The 19,409-nt window shown below is 35.3% G+C and overlaps 1 protein-coding gene across 2 annotated transcripts in view; it reads left to right on the top strand.

Annotated features, from left to right (window-relative positions):
- The window catches only part of LOC145690666 (protein zyg-11 homolog B-like), a 41,073-nt gene that overhangs the window by 10,404 nt on the left and 11,260 nt on the right, over window positions 1-19,409 (top strand). For both annotated transcript variants that reach the window (XM_081765790.1, XM_081765791.1), the window contains exons 2-7: window positions 2,937-3,970; window positions 6,204-6,344; window positions 7,237-7,413; window positions 10,812-10,968; window positions 15,321-15,470; window positions 18,306-18,492. In XM_081765790.1, coding sequence (XP_081621916.1) covers window positions 2,996-3,970; window positions 6,204-6,344; window positions 7,237-7,413; window positions 10,812-10,968; window positions 15,321-15,470; window positions 18,306-18,492 — 1,787 coding nt within the window. In that variant the 5' untranslated portion in view covers window positions 2,937-2,995. The remainder of the gene's footprint in view (window positions 1-2,936; window positions 3,971-6,203; window positions 6,345-7,236; window positions 7,414-10,811; window positions 10,969-15,320; window positions 15,471-18,305; window positions 18,493-19,409) is intronic.

Consider the following 19,409-nt stretch of genomic DNA (forward strand, 5'->3'; position numbering starts at 1 on the left):
TGATACTAGTGGCCTCAGGAAAAAGGAGCCAGCGCTTGGTGGCACTGTAAGGCTTAATATTTTGTAGTAGGTCACTTGTATAGCAAAGCTTTATAAAGCGATAAAAGAAAATTGAGACAGTTCAGACTATCATTCTTACTGGAAGATGCTAAGTCAAAAATATTCAATGAGCATACCAAAGAAAGTCATTGTTTTAATCTTTGGATAAAGTGATATGGTGAACTGTTAAATCTCGCGTCGTTAACGAGAGGCGTTAAATTGGAATATCGGATTTTTTTTATAAGGAAAGAAAAAAAGGTGCTACCTCAGTTTCACAAGTAATTGTGTGTAACTGTTATATCTAGATCTTGACCTACTTCTTACTAAATATGCTTTTGATTTTGTTCTTGAAGTCGTCGGATGGTTATTGAAGATCACTAGTCGTACTCGTTTCTCTGGACAATAGAAAGAAATATGGTAACCGTAACATATAAATTCCGGAGACTGCGTCAGACGTGAATTTACTGAATGATTGGGTGGCCCCCAGCCTATAGGAGACTGACTTACTATTTAATGTGGGATCTGAACAGCCACTCCGAGACAAATCCTACGACCAGGAATCGAACCAGAGGCACATTCACAGAAGGTACGCGTGTTAGACACTCGGTCGTTAAGGGACGCGTGTGAGCTCACAGTTCAATGTGAAACCCGACCCTCATGCGTTATATATATATATATATATATATATATATATATATATATATAGAGAGAGAGAGAGAGAAACAACCTGTAACTTCCATGTAAGACTGATGGAATTAACCACAGTTAAGTTCCTTTTGAGAGTATTGTGATTCATATTTAATAGCCTCCTTCAGCTGTGCCTAGAATTTTACTAGTAAGCAGATAATAATAATTATAAAAAATCACACAGCAGTTAATGTCAAGAGTCCCTAAGTGTTCTTTTGGCTGTACTTTTCCTTGTTTTTTCGTACATTACATATCTATAAAATACTTTCTACAACACCTAAAAATGTAGTCATTTCCAATACAGGGACTCAAGATCACGTATTGACGGTCACCTTTAATTTTTCTCCATAGATCTACTTATTCCTCCAATTGTTAAATAGTTTCAACGAGTCGCGATTGGGATGTTTTACCAACCTTGATACAGGAGTCAACTTTTATTTCTAGTGAAAAACGGATCCTAAGGGGGGAAGGAAGGTTGAATCGTAAACCTGTTCACCCCGTGCGAAGAAGGGGAATTTCAGCTAGTTCTAATATATTACTTAAGATTTATGTAACGTACCGTTTCTGGTAACGCTACATTAGTTTTAGTATATACATTATCATAACGTGTTTGATGCCCTTATTGTTCTGTTGCACGGCACCCTTATTGTTGATTTGCATTTAGAAGTGCAATTGAATACCATCCCATGTATTACCTTGCACTAGTTTGTATTATGATACAGGAGAAAACCGGACACTTTAGTGGCAGGAAAAAGAACTCCTGCAATTTGAAATTTACATTAGCTAGAAATTTGGCAGTGTTTGGAACAAAATCTTATAAAATTTTGTGTATCTGCCCTAACCTTGAATATTTCGTAAATTATAGTTCTATCTAAATTACTGTTAACCATTTTTAGGGAAATTCACCGTGCCTTTTTCGAGCTCTTTTCCGCCACGATGGTGGAAAGGGCAAATTAGCGAAACGTGCGAAACTTATTTTCGATATTTGCTCCGTAAGGAATTAAAAACCAGATTCAACGTAAATGAGAGTCTAGGTTTGGAATTTAGTTTTTATCAGCAACCAGGTAACCTTTTCATTCCTTTAATCATTGATAGAGTTTGTCATTTTCTTTATCTAAGATGGTGTTTGGAGATATTGCAACTACGTTAGCGAGTGATTGTTACCAGTAATTAATCTTTTAAACTAGTTGATATCACAAGTCCGACTTTGATTGTGAATTTCTGCAGTTTCATATATTTTGTTGGTTGATAGGATATGAAGATGTTTAGTGTCTCAATGCAAATGTTGCAGTAAATTTGTATGGCGTCACACATCCAAAACATTCCATGACAATCTCTCTACTAAGTAAATGTTAGATGAAAATATTCTTGTTTTAATTTTGATATCATGCTTTCATTTAACGAATGGATTATGGGAAAAGGAATATTTAGAGCGTATCAGATTTTTTTCTTCAATATCATAAAGGGATATCAACCACCATGAATTGATCTTGTTTTGTTTGTTGGTTTGAAAGGTCAAATTTTGAGATTCTTTCTTAACCATCATATGTTTGTTAGATTATGTTTTAGTTGATGGATAGACATCTGGGTTACTTCAAAAACACAATACTTGTATACATATACGGAATAGCAAGTTCATTAGCGGAGTGGCTTACTTCAACCTCATTTGTACGAATCTTTCGAACGTGTCACGTGCCCTTCAAAATAAACGACTGGTTGATAATAATTAAAACATTATGTTCCCAATGTTTCTCATCTCAGCAATAGATTTTTTAGCCTTTTAGTTTGCAAATTTCCTCCAAAAATAAATACTGTATAATATATAATGAAAGGTGCAGTCAATGTAGTTTTTTTTTTCCTTTCCTTTCCTTATGTCTACTGTATGTCTCATTTGTTCATTTGTATATATATTCATTGCACATTTCATGTAGGTAGTAGTAGTAATTAGTAGTAGTAGTGGATTAATTTAATATGTTGTCATAAGAGAGAGATAATTATAATTCACAAGGGGGTAAAATAATATAAATGATAGCATAACAATTAACGGCTTAATATAGTGTTTTTCTTTTTTTCTTCAAAAGACAACATTTTTTATTGACACATAAGTCTAGGCAAATAGGCTAGAACCTGCCTTTAGGTAGATTACACACACGCGTATACATTGAATTATCTCTACTTTAGATATGTTACTTTTTTGTTTTGCTTTTCAGGTAGGCAGTATGAATGTGTTGATATAATTGGAAGCCGTTGCTAGATAGTAGAAGACAAGATGTACGACTCTCCGTTGTCTCTGCAGGAAGTGTGTGTGGACTATATATGTGACAACATAGAGGCAATTTGTGAGAGCCAGCCAACACGAGATGATAGTGGCGGAGTAAAGCTGTTGTTTCGTGAAAATGATGTGTATTTTCATTCTGAAATATCGGAACAATTGTTGACTACGTTGTGCGAAAAGGGGAAGCTAACAGATTCCACCCTTACGCTGTTCGATGCTAGTGTTACTCGTCTGAAGCATGTGAAATTGAAAAATGCAAGTAGTGTAACCACGAAGGGTCTCCGAGTGTTGCGTGCGCATAAGATAGTGGATTTAGAAGTCACCGGATTAAAAGTGACGGTGAATGATTTAATTGGGTGCTTAGGTGAATGGACGTTACAGAACCTGCGCTCATTAAATGTTGCTCGAAGTACTTTTATGGATAGCTCAAAATATTGCGTTGTGGTTGCTTTGTCCAAGCTTCGTAATCTACAGTCTCTAAATGTGAGCAATACAGAGTTTAATAGGCACGGTTTAGAAATTGTAGCAGAGGATTTGCCTCTTCTAGAGAATTTGGACATATCTTGCACTCGTGTGGATGATATAACAGCGCTAAGAAAGTGTCGCGATAGGCTTAAATCGTTAAGTATGTATAACTTAAAAGTGGCTACATGCGAGAATGTGATTCCAGTAATCTTAGAACTTAGTGAACTCCGTTGGCTGGATATTTCGGATGAGCGAGATAATCATCCGTTCGAAATGTTTACACCGTTAAGATCGAAAGTGACGGAATTGCTGCGAAATCCTGAATGTATACCCCATCTCACGTCGCTGGATATTTCAGGGAAGGAAGAAATAGATTGTATGGATTTACGGCGCTTTGTAATTCATCACCCGAATTTGACGTTTTTGGGTTTGATTCAAACTGACGTCTGTTACGACGATATGTTTACAGATGAAAAACACCCTCAATACAATCCTAACTTAATGGTAAGTACAACTTTTTCCTTCTTTTATAAGACAGTATTAGCTCTTAAGAATTTTATGGTTGAAATGTGAATTTGTAGATATCAAAGTTTGTTACTAATACTGTCTTCAACATGGCATTGTTAAAATTTTCTAACTGTCCCTACAGAATGTTGATTACTTGACATATAGGAACTGTAATGAAGTGAATTAAATCGTGCTTTTGTGTGTGTGTGTGTGTGTATGTACAAAATTTCAAGGGCTTTTGTACATGTATTTGTTGGTTCATCAGTGTGAAACCTAACTTATGAAGGATACGTATTGAATAGTTAGGATAGAAAGACTGTATTTTGGACATATTGTATTACTCACTGGCAACTTTCTCAAAATTATCTAATACGGTACGCTACTAAATTAGAAATATATAGGTGGATTCCATTTTTTTAAAGGAAAAAATTAGTAAATTTATTCCTTCTTTAAAAATTTTGTAATATCGTAGGAATATCCTAATGGTAAACGGCAGACACCTCGATCTGTGCGTCACGCTGATGCCCCTGTCTGCCTATATAACGAAGTCTGAACAAAGGCATAAATATAGCATGGAATGGTAGATAGGAAAACTAAATAATAATAGTAATAATAATAATTAAACAGTTTTTAATAGATGAATCAAAAAACTGCATCACTTGCACTCTCAACCTGAGTGCAAGGTTCCTAAACTTACATTGTCAGTTCCAAACAATGCGTTTGCTAGATTAAAAAAAAAAAAAAATGTTTTACTCATTCTAATCTTGGTATTTATAATGAAAGGGTCTTTCCTAATAAGATAGTGAAATCGGCTCTTGACCCAAATTGGATCGCTATTAACCCAAAAGGTTACCCTTGACCTAAAACTACCTCAAAAAAAAAAAAAAAAAAAAATACCGAATTATCGTATCATACATGCTCAAAATTGAATATTTTTTAATTTTGGTGAGGGTGATCAAAGAATGTTGAAAGTTTCACAGATTGTAGATACTATTTAGATGTAAATGTGCAATTTTTTTTTCAAAACCATCGATGCGTGTTTTGTTTATTTATTTATTTATTTTTTTTTGCGTGTTGAAAATTTCATAAAAAATGTAGAAAAAAATTTTGGTGGGACACGTCGCTGATTTTTTGGTTAAAAGTTTGTTATACCCTTAGGTACAACATATATTTTTTTCGGGGCCTGAAAGTGATGTCAGCATTGTCAAAAATAAATAAAACTGAAAACAAACATTTTTTTGCACAGTTTTTCCACCATTTTATTGCCCTGAAGGTGAGGGTCCCTTCAAACAATACTTTGCCAAAGTTGACGATTTTCCTTTCTTTTGCGCCCCTTCTGCTTCTGTTGTTCTTCGGCTGCTTCGATTGGGTCCATTTCGGAATAGAAACACCAAATATGTCTCCGTAACAGTGCTTCCACTTCAACGACTTTTTCAACAAAGTTACACTCAGCTCTCGGTAGAGAGCGCCACTGTATGCGGCCAGTGAAGCAAGCACTGATAGATGCGTTCAGCCGATGCGAGGTTTTTTGAGCCCGAAAAAAACACGTTTGTTTTCAGTTTTATTTGTTTTTGACAATGTTAACATCACTTTCAGGCCCCGAAAAAAATATATGTTGTACCTAAGGGTATAACAATTTTTTAACCAAAAAATCAGCGATGTGTCCCCCCAAAATTTTTTCCTACAATTTTTTGAAATTTTCAACACGCAAAAAAATAAAGAAAATACTCATCGATTATTTTGAAAAAAAAAATGCACATTTACATCTAAATAGTATCTACAATCTGTGAAACTTTCAACATTTTTCGATCACCCCACCAAAATTAAAAACTATCCAATTTTGAGCATGTATGATACGATAATTCGGTAAGGGGAGGGAGTGGGGGGTCAAAAATTTTTTTGAGGTAGTTTTAGGTCAAGGGTAACCTTTTGGGTCAATAGCGACCCAATTTGGATCAAGGGCCGATTTCACTATCTTACTAAGACCCTTTACCACAAATATACATTTACCGATTATACACATAGTATCGGTATTAAAAGTGCCCTGCAAAATCAATATCAAATTACATTCTTACAAGAAGACATTTACAGATATGCTACAATCATTTTGGACGTAAGTGTACATTCTCTCTTCTTTAGATTCTAAAGTAAGGTGTTGTAAGTTTTCTTGATTGATTTATATATGTTTATTACTAGGTTTGATTAAATAACGTAATTTGTGTATTTTTAGGTTACGGGCACTGCGTCTGAAGCTCAAATTTTGGAAGCTTTACGCAGATACTCGCATCGTCCAGTATATGTGCAGAAATGTTTGTATAATCTTTTCCGGCTTACGCCCAATTTCACAGATGCCAGAGTTGATGTCATTCAGGTTTGTGTTATGATTGTTATATTCTTAAGTTGTATTTTTTTTTTTTTTTCTTTCTGGATTTGATAGTTTGTTCGTGGTTTTGAGTAAAAAAAAATAATGGTTTGTGATCTAAATGTGGTCTCCAGACGTTCTTTAATGTTAGTAGCCCGTATATTTTCAACGAACGCACATACTGACAGGACAAACTTCAGGCTAGGTTAATTTGTACACCTCGTGACACAAACAAACATAGGAAAAGTAATAAAAAAAAAAAGTATAGAAAATGGTTCATAATAACTGGAGGGAAGAGCTTATAAAAGCCGAAAGGAAACAATGGAAAGCTTGTTATGCTTTCATAATCATTTATTTAGCTTCTTTCCACTGGAATTTTATCATTAGTGAATTCTAGGGGTATGGGTGTAATTTTACTTTTGTGAGGTTGATTGGCTTTAGCACTTAGTTTGTTTTTAGGATGTTTCCAGGTTTTGTCTTTGTAAAAATATGTTGTTATTAAATTTTGTACCGAATTCGGTAAAGCGTTATCTGTTGTTAAATATGCATTAAAGGATGTGTGAGGCTGGGTTCCAAAACTATAGTTGCTTCATTGGATAGCTACCTGAGCTGTTACACTTGTCCATTTTGTTCTGCTATCTTACAAGTATGCCAGCAATACTTCTATGATTAATGCACAAGTATACTATACATATATGATAAATGTAAAATATTTTGCTTATTAGTTTTGAATGGATTGTAATCATTTGTATTCCACCAGTTCTACCATAATCATTTACTTGCATCTTTATCCATTTCTTTCTTCGTAAAACTATAACCGTCGAACCGGACTATCAGAACTTGAATTAAGTTCTCTTATGTCGATTAAGATTATTTTATAGTTAACATTTCTGTCTTTTAGTTGGTACTTCCTGGCATGCAACAACATCGTGAACAGTTTGGAGTACAAATGGCAGCTACAGCCTGTTTATATAACTTAACGAAAGGTGATCTAGCACAGAAGATCCATCCTCGTGTTCTAAAGGATGTTGTGGAGCTTACACTTACAGCTATGGAAATATATCCGGGTCATTATCAGGTACGTGGTTTCATTTGCGTATACACTGTCTTTTATTTATTTATTATTGTAACAGAATCTGAAATTATTTATTCCTCTGTGTGACCCAATTACAAGGTGTAAATGTTTGAGTGAAGTATGGTCTATCAACGACGCCAATATTTGAATGGGATCAATGATTTATAATTAAAAAAAAAAAAAAAATCTTTTAGTTACGACTATAAAAACCAGAGTTGTTAACGGAACAGGGGGAAGAATTTGAGGGCATTACTGTGGTTTGGATCCCATCCTAAACTGTAGGTCATGTGTAAACGGATTCTAAAACGCCCAACCAACCAAGATTGCATGATTATACGGAATTTTATTCTATTTTATTAAATACACACTTCATTATTTATTTATTATGTATTTACTTCTTATACTGAGTTTAGTTTCACATTTCAGGAAACTTCCACAAAATCCTTTACTTCGTAGAATTTATGTTTAAAATTCAGTTTCTAATATTTGCAAGTGTATGAGGAGTAGATGTTTTATATGGTGGTCTTTAACGGTGATAAATAATGACGATACACGCTAAAATATTAGGTACGTTGCTCTTTACAAATCCATAAAAGTTGACACCACTGATTTCAATTGAAGAAGGGGGTTTCTTAATAAAATGGTCTCTGATAGGAATACTGACACTGTTATGTTCCATCTGTAACATAAGCACGCATTCAGCATGCTTAAAAATGTTTTAGCAGTTAAGGTAATATCAGGAAATTCCAAGTGTAAATTCTATAAACTAAAGGATACTGTGCAAGCTTCCTGGAAATGACGTTAATGTAAGCACGAACTGTCTACTGTGAACATAGGAGATGTAAAAATATTTGATTTTTGGTGACTGATAGGTACTTTTAACAACTCGTTGAAGTTTCTCAGTTCTCCAAATACGATTACTCATTTTATCACAAAGGAACTGTAACGTCATCATTAAACTGCAGCGTTAAAAAAAAAAGTATTAACTACGCTATTCCTGAAGTGGAGGCACGTAATGTGTTGCGCAAATGCATTCAATCCGAGTATATTTTTAGACGTTTTGCATTACGCCCCAACTGCAGTTAATCATACTGTCGGAATGGTTATTTGCTAGTAGCGCCTAATCCCTTTAATGAAGAGTGCATCTTTAGATGCATTCCGAAGATGATGCTAAATCGGAGAGAACGTCTACAGACGCGCTTAATAAAGAAGGCTTGTCTGTCGTTTGAAACTACGTCTAGTGATGCAATCTTTTGGATCTATGCTCAAGATGGTTTTGCCACCCTTCAGATAAATAACTGGAGCGAAGCTATTCGAAACACGGTTTTCATTAACATTAGGACCACTGATTTCTGTCATACCTAGAACAACGAAAGCGGTCAGTTTGACCCACATGTAAAGATCATGTAAAATTATGTGTGTGTCTGGTTTTTGAATAATTTAACAAACATTAAGTTTTCTGGTACCTTAGAATCATTCACAACGGAAGGAACATATTTAATTGTTGCTTCTAGTAATAAAATGTTAAATAATATACAATGATAAACAAAAAGGGAGAAAATGCACTGTTGCACCTAAATTCGAACCTAGGTCTCTGGCTTATCGTGCCAATTCGTTAAACACTACAGTACCTAGTCCGTTTCCTGAATTCGCACTTCGTGAGAGGAATTAGTGAGAAAATCGGTTATTTCCTCCATTTATCATATATAATAAAAATTAAACGAGTTGTGGGTGATCAAATCACAGGAAAACTGCTGAACTGTCTGAGATAGATTTTGGAACATAGTACTTAATTTGAGCTAGGTACAGAGGTAACAGTTGATGATTTTGAATACTACTCATTCTAGCTTTGGAACTTCTTGTATAAATTAAAAGACAAATTCTGACCAAAGCATATATTAACTAATAAATAATAGCGTTACAGTTTCGGCAAATTAACTTTGCCTTCATCAGACACATTATGAAATACAATTTCTAAGATTACAGCTTATATACTTTTCTTAAAATGAGAGGAGTCATTCCATGAACCAATCATATTCGTCCTTTCCTTTAACAATTTTTAATTAATACATATGCAACTTTTAATGATCAACTTTCATTTAAGAGCTAAACTTTTACTTGGCACACCTGTGTATGAATAACTTTCACTTTTGAAAAACATAAACTTTTAATTGTCTATCCGTTGTTCAACACACTTGTTTTTACCTCTTCCTTCTTCTCTGTTTTATCCAATATCTTTCTCCATACATCATGTATATTTAGTCCGCTATTCCGATAATGGGTCTGATGAAGGCAAAGTTAATTTGCCGAAACTGTAACTCTATTATTTATTAGTTAATATATGCTTTGGTCAGAATTTGTCTTTTAATAGATGATTTTACACACAGGTCAAATATATATGTAACATTAACGTAAAAACTGTCTCGTTGCAGAGGTCACGTATCTTTTGTTCATCGACACATTTATGTCATCTATAGATACAAAAACTTTTATATCTACTATGTGTTCTTTACAGTTTGCTGTATATTTACTTCTACACAAAAATGAATTTACAGTTATTAAGAAATTGATCTCAATTTTAGCATACAAAAAAAAAAAAAAAAAAAAAAAAAAAAAAAAAATCAGTGGTTACTATTTGATCTGTGCATCATACTTCTTATAAGCTTGTTTTGTTTAAGTAGTGGAAAGCAGTCAACAGTTATCTGGAATTTCGCTATCAGTTTATTCAAGAAAGGACAAAGATCTAAGACTAGTGATCAACATTGTTAACTTTATAACACACATTAAAAAAAAGATAAAAATAAAATAAATAAATAAATATAAAGAAATACTACAATTTTCGAGGGGTGAGGTTATCCACTTTTTTGTCAGGAGAGTTCCACGAAAGGGAAGAACTTTAAAGAACATCCAATTTAGCAACTTCTACACGCCATGAAAAAAAAAAAAAAAGGCCAGGAAACATTGAAGTTGTATGAACGCATTACATAACACAAGACTGTTCTTACTTGAATTATATATCGTATAGGATCTATCAGCAAATATATGCTTGGAATTTAATGTGTAAATATATTCCTTAGGATGTTAGCAGAGTAACAACACGTTATATAATATATTAATGAAAAAAATAGTTCTAATGAAAATGATGAGGAACATAAATTTAGCGATTGGGCTAGAAAGCAAGAAACATATAATTGATGTACAAACATATATAATTTATAGTTATACTCATGAGAAAGCTAATAAAGTGTAGCGAAATAATCCTTCGGAATAATTATACATAATATATAAGCATAACGTAAATTTAGAACGGAAAACTGTTTATTTGTGAAAATAAATTCAAATAATTGTCATTCAAGTGTCAATAAATGTCAAAGTAAAAACGCACTTATCTTGCATTTCAGCTACAGAAAAACACACTTTTAACTCTGTGCAGTGATCGGATTCTGCAGGATGTGGCTTTCGACAAGTACAGATGTGCTCGCTTAGTAATGAATTGTCTCTGTGCATTTGATGATGCCTCTATGAATAGAATGAGTGTTGCCATTTGTTCCATTCTTGGTAAGTATGAATTATTGCCTTTTCTTCCTTGTTTTTTTCTTAATAAGTAAAAGGAGAGACTAAAATTAGACACCTCCTCTAGAACTAACATTGGTTCATTTTTATCGTTATAGATGGCATTTATCTGGCAACGCGTGACTGAATTATCCACTACTTCTGACACATGACCATTGTAATTTACTAGAGTGAGTGTTCCAGTTGGCTGTATGCAAATAGCTCCTCAAGATAGGTCAGAGCAAAGAATATAACAGTGGCAAAAAGGGGTCATTGTGCACGTGGTCATACAGTAAATGAAGTTGTTTAAAAAAAAAAAAAATCAAAGCGGACTGTCCAACGTCTTTACAAGAAATGGCGTATCATACATGTGGACTCGAAATGGCGTCGGAACTGCGATCGAAACGAACGGCAAGTTTTACGTTTACTCATGGAAAGCAGTTTTCACGTCTACCAGGAGTTGCTGCAATTCGTGGATGCAAGTCTATATCAACAAATTTCCGGAAGGGAACATCTTGTAATTGTAATCATCAATTACACAATTAGCTACACGGCAACTTCTCATTGCGTTGCATAAAGCTGTACATCTTCAGTGATCTCAAAAACACAAGCACTGGACTGTAATGGGCTCTAAAGTGTTTAATATGGCTGACCAGTAGCATCTTCTCCTGTTCTAATGATGCAAGGCTCGAGTACACCGAAACCCTAGTGAAGAATTTCCTCCACAGTGTTTGTGGAAGGTGTAGTACAAGCTGGAGGAGATTCTGTGATGGTGTTAGAGGGTTTTTGACACAATGACTTAGACCGACTTGTACTAGTGAACGTGAAAATGAACTAGCGTGTTCATTAGGACATTCTCAGTTACCCGATATTCTCATTTCTTCATCTTCATGGTAATATGCAGTGACCACTTCAATCTCTCAAGACAACAGCGGCCGGTTTACAATGATCAAAGCATTTCTACGTGGTTTGGGAACATCACGTACCCTGTTGCAGCTGGTCTGGCGTACAGTCTCCAGCAGAGATGTTCACCCTCGCGAGGGTGGCCCTCTCGACGGCATCCTCATCCTCAAATTCCCTCACCCACAATGATGCGAAAGCGAGGAGAAATTTCCAACACGAGGGCAAGGGCTATAAACAACTCCCTTCGCGAAGGCAAGGGCCAACTGTCATTGCGGGGTCGAAGGTGCGCGAGAGCGAGGACAAGTTTCCAGCACGAGGGCAATGGCAATGGACAGCGTTTTTCGCGATGGCGAGTGTGATGGGGCGAGAGCCAACTCACTGCGGGGGCGAGGAAAAGTTTCCAACACAAGGGCGAGCGAGGGTGATGGACAACTCTCTTCGTGAGGGCGAGGGTGAACGAGGCGAAGGTCAGTTGCCATTGCGAGGGCGAGGGAAGGACAAGTTTCCAGCGGGAGGGTGAGGGGCAATTCCCTTTACGAGGGCGAGAAGTTGTTTCCAGCACGAGGGCGAGTTCGAGCGGGGGCGATGGACAGCTCCTTTTGCAAGGGCTGGGGTGAACGAGGGCGAGGGAGGTCGGAGTAAAATGAACACCTATAAGTCTCCAGTTTCAAATTGGTTGAAAGACCGTTGAACTACTTTGGATTGGAACCGCAAAAGAAGTTCTTTCCTGTACTTTGTGAGAACTATAGGATCTCCAATTGAGTGAATAAATTCACATTTGGTACATAGCATACCTGCAGCACCTCGTGGGGTTACTTTCAAACAGAATTCGCGTCAGATAAGATAGTTACCTAGTATTAGGTAAGTTCTACATGGAGTGGGGGACTGACCTTGTAATCGATGTGCTTACCAATAATTTTACGAACTAGTCAAAATTTACAAGTCGTGTATGCATATCTTCGAAATTCAAGCAATATTGTCTTCAGTTTCTTTCCTAACCACTTCTGTGCGTAGCTAAAGTTTAAATTTACGTTATCAGTAATTCATTTAGAAACTGACTGGAAAGAAGGTGCGAAGGAGAGAGAATTTCAATTACGTAAACTTGTTCCATCTGTGTTTTATTTATTTTAACATGACTTTCCAAAGAAGCTCAGCGTCTTTATCATCGGCGTTGACTAATTAGGAAATTGTACAGTTATTGTGATATAATTTTAATTGTTACATTGTTATATTTCAGTTAGCCGTGTGCACAACGAAGTTCAAATGAGCGTTTAATTAAACGTATTCAAAATTGGACTTTCTAACTTGAGCGTGGTTCAAGGAATTTGGTTGCATCATTGGAAATCTAAGTTCAGTACATCTGGTGTAAGTGAACCAAGATCAGTTTATAAAATACTCTGCGTCTAGCAAGAAAACAAGTGAAGAAAACATTTCGCGAACTGATCTTTTCATTTTAATAGTATTTCGAGCGGCAAAAAAAATCATAAAATGAAAAATGTAGTGTTACAGCAAATAAAATTAAAAATATAGGGTCATTTAATTAAATATTCTAACATCACTATTTTTTTGTAAATAATATTCTAATCCGTCATACAATCTTATTCTGGTGCGTGCTCACTATTTATGTACAGATCTATAATACACCGGCAAACTGAAATGCCATAAAAATGATTAGCCGTGTAAGAAACACTCATCAACCAGTGTTTGGTTCTTAGTAGATGTGTACATATTCTGGAGTACAGAACTTCCTCGTGATGCGGGAAATATGAGTTCTATCCTAGTGAGAGTTCATGGATTCGGATCCACGTTCTGCTGTAAGTCCGAACCCAATCTCTGATCTTCGGATCCCCAGGGGTCCGCAACATTGAAAAGGAGGTCAGCGGGATATTTTATTTTCATTAAATCTTATCATATTCTCACACTTAGGTTACGTATAAAGTACCATAAGTATTTTTACGTAACATTTTCTTTGATTTTGCTTCGTGTTTCTCTCAGTGACGTTGCCAAGCTATTACAGAGGATCCTGTCTGCGAAACAAATGTGAAGTCCTCTTCTCAATTATGATCTTGAATACCTTAGAATTCGAGCTTTCAAGATACATTTATCATTGTGTTTTCTGTGTAAGCCAAGATAGGGCAACAATCAAGAAGTTAAATTTGTGGTGCACTGTTTGGGGAAAGGAAAATTATTCCTCTCTCTTTCCGTGAACATTGTCTTTTTAGAAGTGTTACTTAAAGTTTAATTGAAGATAAGCGGATTGCAGCTATCTTCTGTTATTCGCTGTAAAGGATTAATGACTTGTAAACAGTTTTCATCTTCAAATCATATATCACAGTCCGACATTGTATACGAAATTCTCAGCTACTATAGGTTAACCAAGATCAACGAAGTTAAACCTTGAAAATCGGCCGTTCAAGGTTAAACCTAGTTCATCCAGACTTAATCGGGACTTGACTTTGAACGTTGTTTCTGCAATAGAAACTTGGCTATGAACATCGTTGAACAGTTGAACTTCGTTGGTAAACATGGACGAATATTAATAATCAAATATTCCTCAATAACTCACAGTTCAAATTTATGATATTAACCCTTTCCTTAATTATTACTATTATTCTTTCTTTCTTGTTCTTCAGTCATTTTATAGTAATAAAATGTTACAAATTTCCCTTCATTTTAAACCTTTTTATTATTAAAAGGGGCTATTACGTAATTTTATTTTTATTGCTTTTCTTAATCATCTCTCATATCCATCCGTGTCTGGATGTGCATATAACCGATGCACTTGAAACAAAGTTTTATGTTTCCTTCTAGTGCGTGTTGTGTCAATGCTGACTTTTCTGGTTGATGTAATTGTTTAGATCTTGAATGCTCCCCACATCTGATCTTAATTGTACGTCTTATTTGTCCAGTGTATGTTACTGATTGAATAAATATCTGGAGTGTCTATGCTTTCACAGAGCATAGTTTTGATAATCAATAAGAAAAAGGTAAATACTATAAATTTGAATTAAACTATAATGTGTCTGTTGAAATATAAAATTATAACGATGTATTATGGCACAGTTGTTGCTCAATTTCCGAAATTAGTTAACACTGGTGCGAAAGGCAGTCAGTTGCCTTTGAAACTCTAGTTCGAATAGCTAAAATACTGATGAAACACTGAAAGTTTAACTTATGTACATAAAAAAATGTAGTTAAAATGTTAGTGGTAAATAGTTGTAATTTAGCAACTCATTCGTGTTATACAAGAAGAAAATACATTACCATTTCTGTCAAATGACTCAAAAGGCACGGGTTATTGTAATATTTAAACTTTTATGTTTTTGTATCATGTGGATCCAATTTTTATACGGTGCTTGATTGATTGATTATTTAGTAGATTCAGCTTACACTGTACGTGGATCTTAATTATTATATATTTGATGAAGTCTGAACCTTATTACAATATGTTACAGCTGCCAAGATATCGACGAGTGAGACTTCCATGCTAGGTGCACAGCCACAGTATATGCAGAAACTTCTTTCCATAGTGAGGAGTAAAGTTGAAATCGGATTAGTGGACATTACGATGAAATTTACATTGAGTGCCCTATGGAATTTAACAGGTTGGTTACTTTTTGTATTTTGTGAGCGCTCTCTTTCAGTTGGTACACTATTAAGTATTAGAATTATCTAATTGATAGTATTGTAGCACTTTCGAGCTCTCGCTCGTTTCTATATGAACCTGAAGAAAGGAAAACATTTTTGTTAATCCTTCAAGTATGTAATAACAATTTGAATTCAGTGGAACGAAATAAATGGAAGCGAAGGACCAAATTCTAATGGGAAGTGAAGTGTATATTTTTGGTACGTTTTATTACATGTATTTTACTTTTAATTATGAGGTAATGATAAAAAAATATATTTCTAGTTACATTGTCATCTTTATTTCGAATAGACTTGTAGATCGTAGACCACAGTTCATTCTTTTTATATTAACAAGCGTATATCGAAATTTGCTAGAACAAAAGATAGATTCAAATCGTAAATTAACCGAAGAAAAGCATCTGGAACTTAATTGGGCCTATGAATCTCACGACTAGTGAATTAATGCGTTGCCCGGTACGCTGCAAACAGTTAGCAATAGAACGCGAAACTTCAGGCATATAACTTATTTATTTATTTAAAGAAGAAAATTAATATATTGGATGTATCCATTGTATTAAAGAATATACATAAAAAAAAACATAATCATATTAAATTATAAAATAACAATATACAAAATATTAATGAAAATAAAATAAAAGAATAAGAAAAGTAACTGCTACAGAAATTAACAAGTAAATTTTCGACTTATAAGTGCTATTACTTCTCTAAAGGAAATCGGACTTAAGCGTAAAATTTCCAAAAATCAAGGTTCATTTGAATAAAAGTTCTGCATCTGTATTGAATTTTGGAGAGCATAGACTGATTTGTTCAGGAACTTCGCAAAATACATCCTGAACATTATGTGATATCTTACCAATTCATGAGTCGAATAGTACGAGACGAAAGAAACAGGTCGAAAAAAAAAAAAAAAAAAATATCACAAGGCGTTCACAGCGTGAGTTCGTGCTGAGGAACGCCTATATCGAAAATTGTAGAAGCTGCACTCAAAAAAAGGTGATGATCCTGAAGCAGGACGACCCGTGAAAACTACTCCCGTTCTTTGCGAAGAGTGATTTTGGGCTTCTGGTGGTCCCTGGAAAGAAATTGGCGTCTGTGCGATGCATCTGTTGACACACATTTCGATTCGGTTTAGATTGAGGAACTCCGCTGACTATGACCTTCGATCAATGTCCTCATTGGCAAGGAAGTCATTGACGAGGACATCTCTATGGACGGGCATTACCGTACGTGCAGACGAATTCAGATTCAACAGCACTTGAAACTGCTGAACATAAGCCCCCAAAGAAGCAGCTTTGCTTCCGAGCGGTCAGAGAACCTGCTTCAATCATCTAGAAATCAGTACGGAGATCGATAATAATTCAGCTCCACACCAGTAAATCACTACGATCATACTGATCTCATTCCTGATGTTTCAGTGAATGGTATCTTTTGTACGACTCTCGCCAGATAATGTACATGTTGGGAATCGACTGTATACTGAATTTTGACTATACTGATTGTGTGACCAGTGCTGATGTTGACACCATCACTATAGACGACGTCATCTCTGCGATAGGTCAACGGCACACAGAGTGCAGACTTTTTTTTTCGTTTTCCTTTTCTTTTCTTTTTTCTTTTCTTTTCTTTTTTTTTTAATGGTCTTACCCGAAGGTTCCGAGTCACAGTAGATATTGATAAATCCGCATGGTGATCATAGCGCCCTCGGAAGCCAGTTGTGCGGTTAAAATGAAGGGGCGCCTGGCAATTAGAGCTAATCATTGTTCTGTGTATTAGTGGCTATTACACGGTCTTGTACAGGTCTCCGTTAGAGTCAGTTTCACAAACGTAACACAACACTTCAAAATATTTGTGACTTTGGACACTTCTGTCTGTATATAATGTATCTCCATCCGACCAATGAGTCTCCATTTCAGAGAACGGTCTAAATGCCGTCCTTGAGCAGTGACCAGTGATGATTTCAGGGGTGATCCGGGAAAGAAATTGCGCACGGGAAAAATGTCCCGAAATCTCCCTCCTCTCCGAGGAAGATCTGAAATCATCACCGGGGCAATGACATCACCAGGTGAGCATCATTAACACAAAAACAATCTAACCACGTCTGAGAAACACCTTCACATTTGATTGTCATGCAGACGAAAAGAAATATTTATGCCGTTGTGGCTCTATCCACTGTGCATTGACATCTGTTCTTTAAAACTCTGTGTATTTGCGCACTGCATATTAGTATGTGAAAAATTTTGGCAAATTGAGTGGTTTTCACTATGGTTCCTATAACTCTGACCTAATTTGCTTTTATCAGTACCTCAGTAATATGAAGTAATATGAGTAGTTTGAAAAATTAGGTCATTTGATGAGTGAATCACACTATTAAATGAGGTAATTGTGCTCTCAAGACTTATACAAAGCAAAAATTTGAGAGCTCAACAAGTACGACGTCATAATTTTATCTCCAGATTTCTGGCCTATAAGAAAAGACCAGGAAATAGTTGATTTAATATTGTTTGTCTTGAAATTATTCCTTAAAATTTGAAAGGGCCTTACGGAGCTTACAGAAGAACGAAGTTTGCTTGCATTCTTAAAAATTAAAAGGTGATAATGATTGAGATCGCTTTCAGTTTGAGCTGCTTCTCTTCTATTCATTTCACTATTCCAGTATATATTTAAATCACTAGACTGCACTTCAATGCACTCCCTTCTTTATTTGTAAACACACAGTAATCTTAATCGTATTATAAATAAAGTATTATTGTAAATTATAAGCGTCGTTTTAATAGTTAACTTCTATTTTTCAGACGAGTCTCCGACAACCTGCTGCGTATTTTTGCAGGAAGGAGGAATGGAATTATTTCTGGAAGTTTTGGAGAGCTTCCAAGGCGAAAGTGCAGTGGAAACCAAAGTTCTTGGCCTTATCAACAATATTGCAGAAGTTTCCAATCTACGGAAAATGCTAATGGTTGAAAACTTCATTTCGATCCTCAGGTTAGTTTCAGTTTCTCTGATTATTTGTTGATTGGAATTTAAGTTTCCTTTTCCAACAGAAATGGTGTATGGTACGTAGAACTACAGTTCAATGTGAGACTTTACCTCGAATTAATCCGCGGCTCGGAACTAGAAACAAAATATACAAGTATAATCCTCAGATAAGATTAGACTGAAAGTGAAATTTGTGGTGGACAAACACCGTGTGCGTGGGTTTTCTCGGGGTTCTCCCGTTTCCTGCGACTTTCTTCATTCCACCATTTCATTCATCTCTCATGTTCACCGTCTCCTTTAGCCTAAGTGGCATAACCGTGGGACGTAAAACTCAAAAATTTCATTTCATTTCAAGATTAGACTGGTAAGTTGAAATTCCGTATCTGGGTTCAATTAATGAATTCAGAGTTCAATTCAAATATGGTCCTAAAGGTAAATGTAGTTACTAGTAGTTAGGAGAATCCTATACCGTAGCTGTAATTCAGCTCGTTGAGTGAAGATTAGTGCTTCATAGTAATCAAATTCATTTTTTTTTAAAGAAAGGTATTAAATAATACTCCAAGTATGAATATATTTTTTGCTTCCTTTTTTGTATCAAGAAACTCTTTGCAACGTGGTTTCCATGTTGTTAAAATTAGGCGACATACGTGACAAAAATTATTCAAAATGTCTATTATGTTTAATATTACAAAGGGTAATATTGTTTGTTTTCTTTCTTTGTATTTAAAAATTTAAAACCGTACACTAATTTGCCAATACAGAAGATATAAAAGAAAAATGAAAATGAAATTTTCGAGTTTAACGTTCCTCATTATGCCTGTTAGGCTAAGGAAGACGGTGATTAAAGCAAGTGAATGATGATGGAAGAATTGGTGGAACGAGAAAGTGGGAACAAAGGGAAGTATCCCGAGAAAACTCAAGAA

The sequence above is a fragment of the Thermobia domestica genome, chromosome 7, assembly GCF_964235325.1.
Source record: "Thermobia domestica chromosome 7, izTheDome1.hap1.1, whole genome shotgun sequence".
Lineage (NCBI taxonomy): Eukaryota > Metazoa > Arthropoda > Insecta > Zygentoma > Lepismatidae > Thermobia > Thermobia domestica.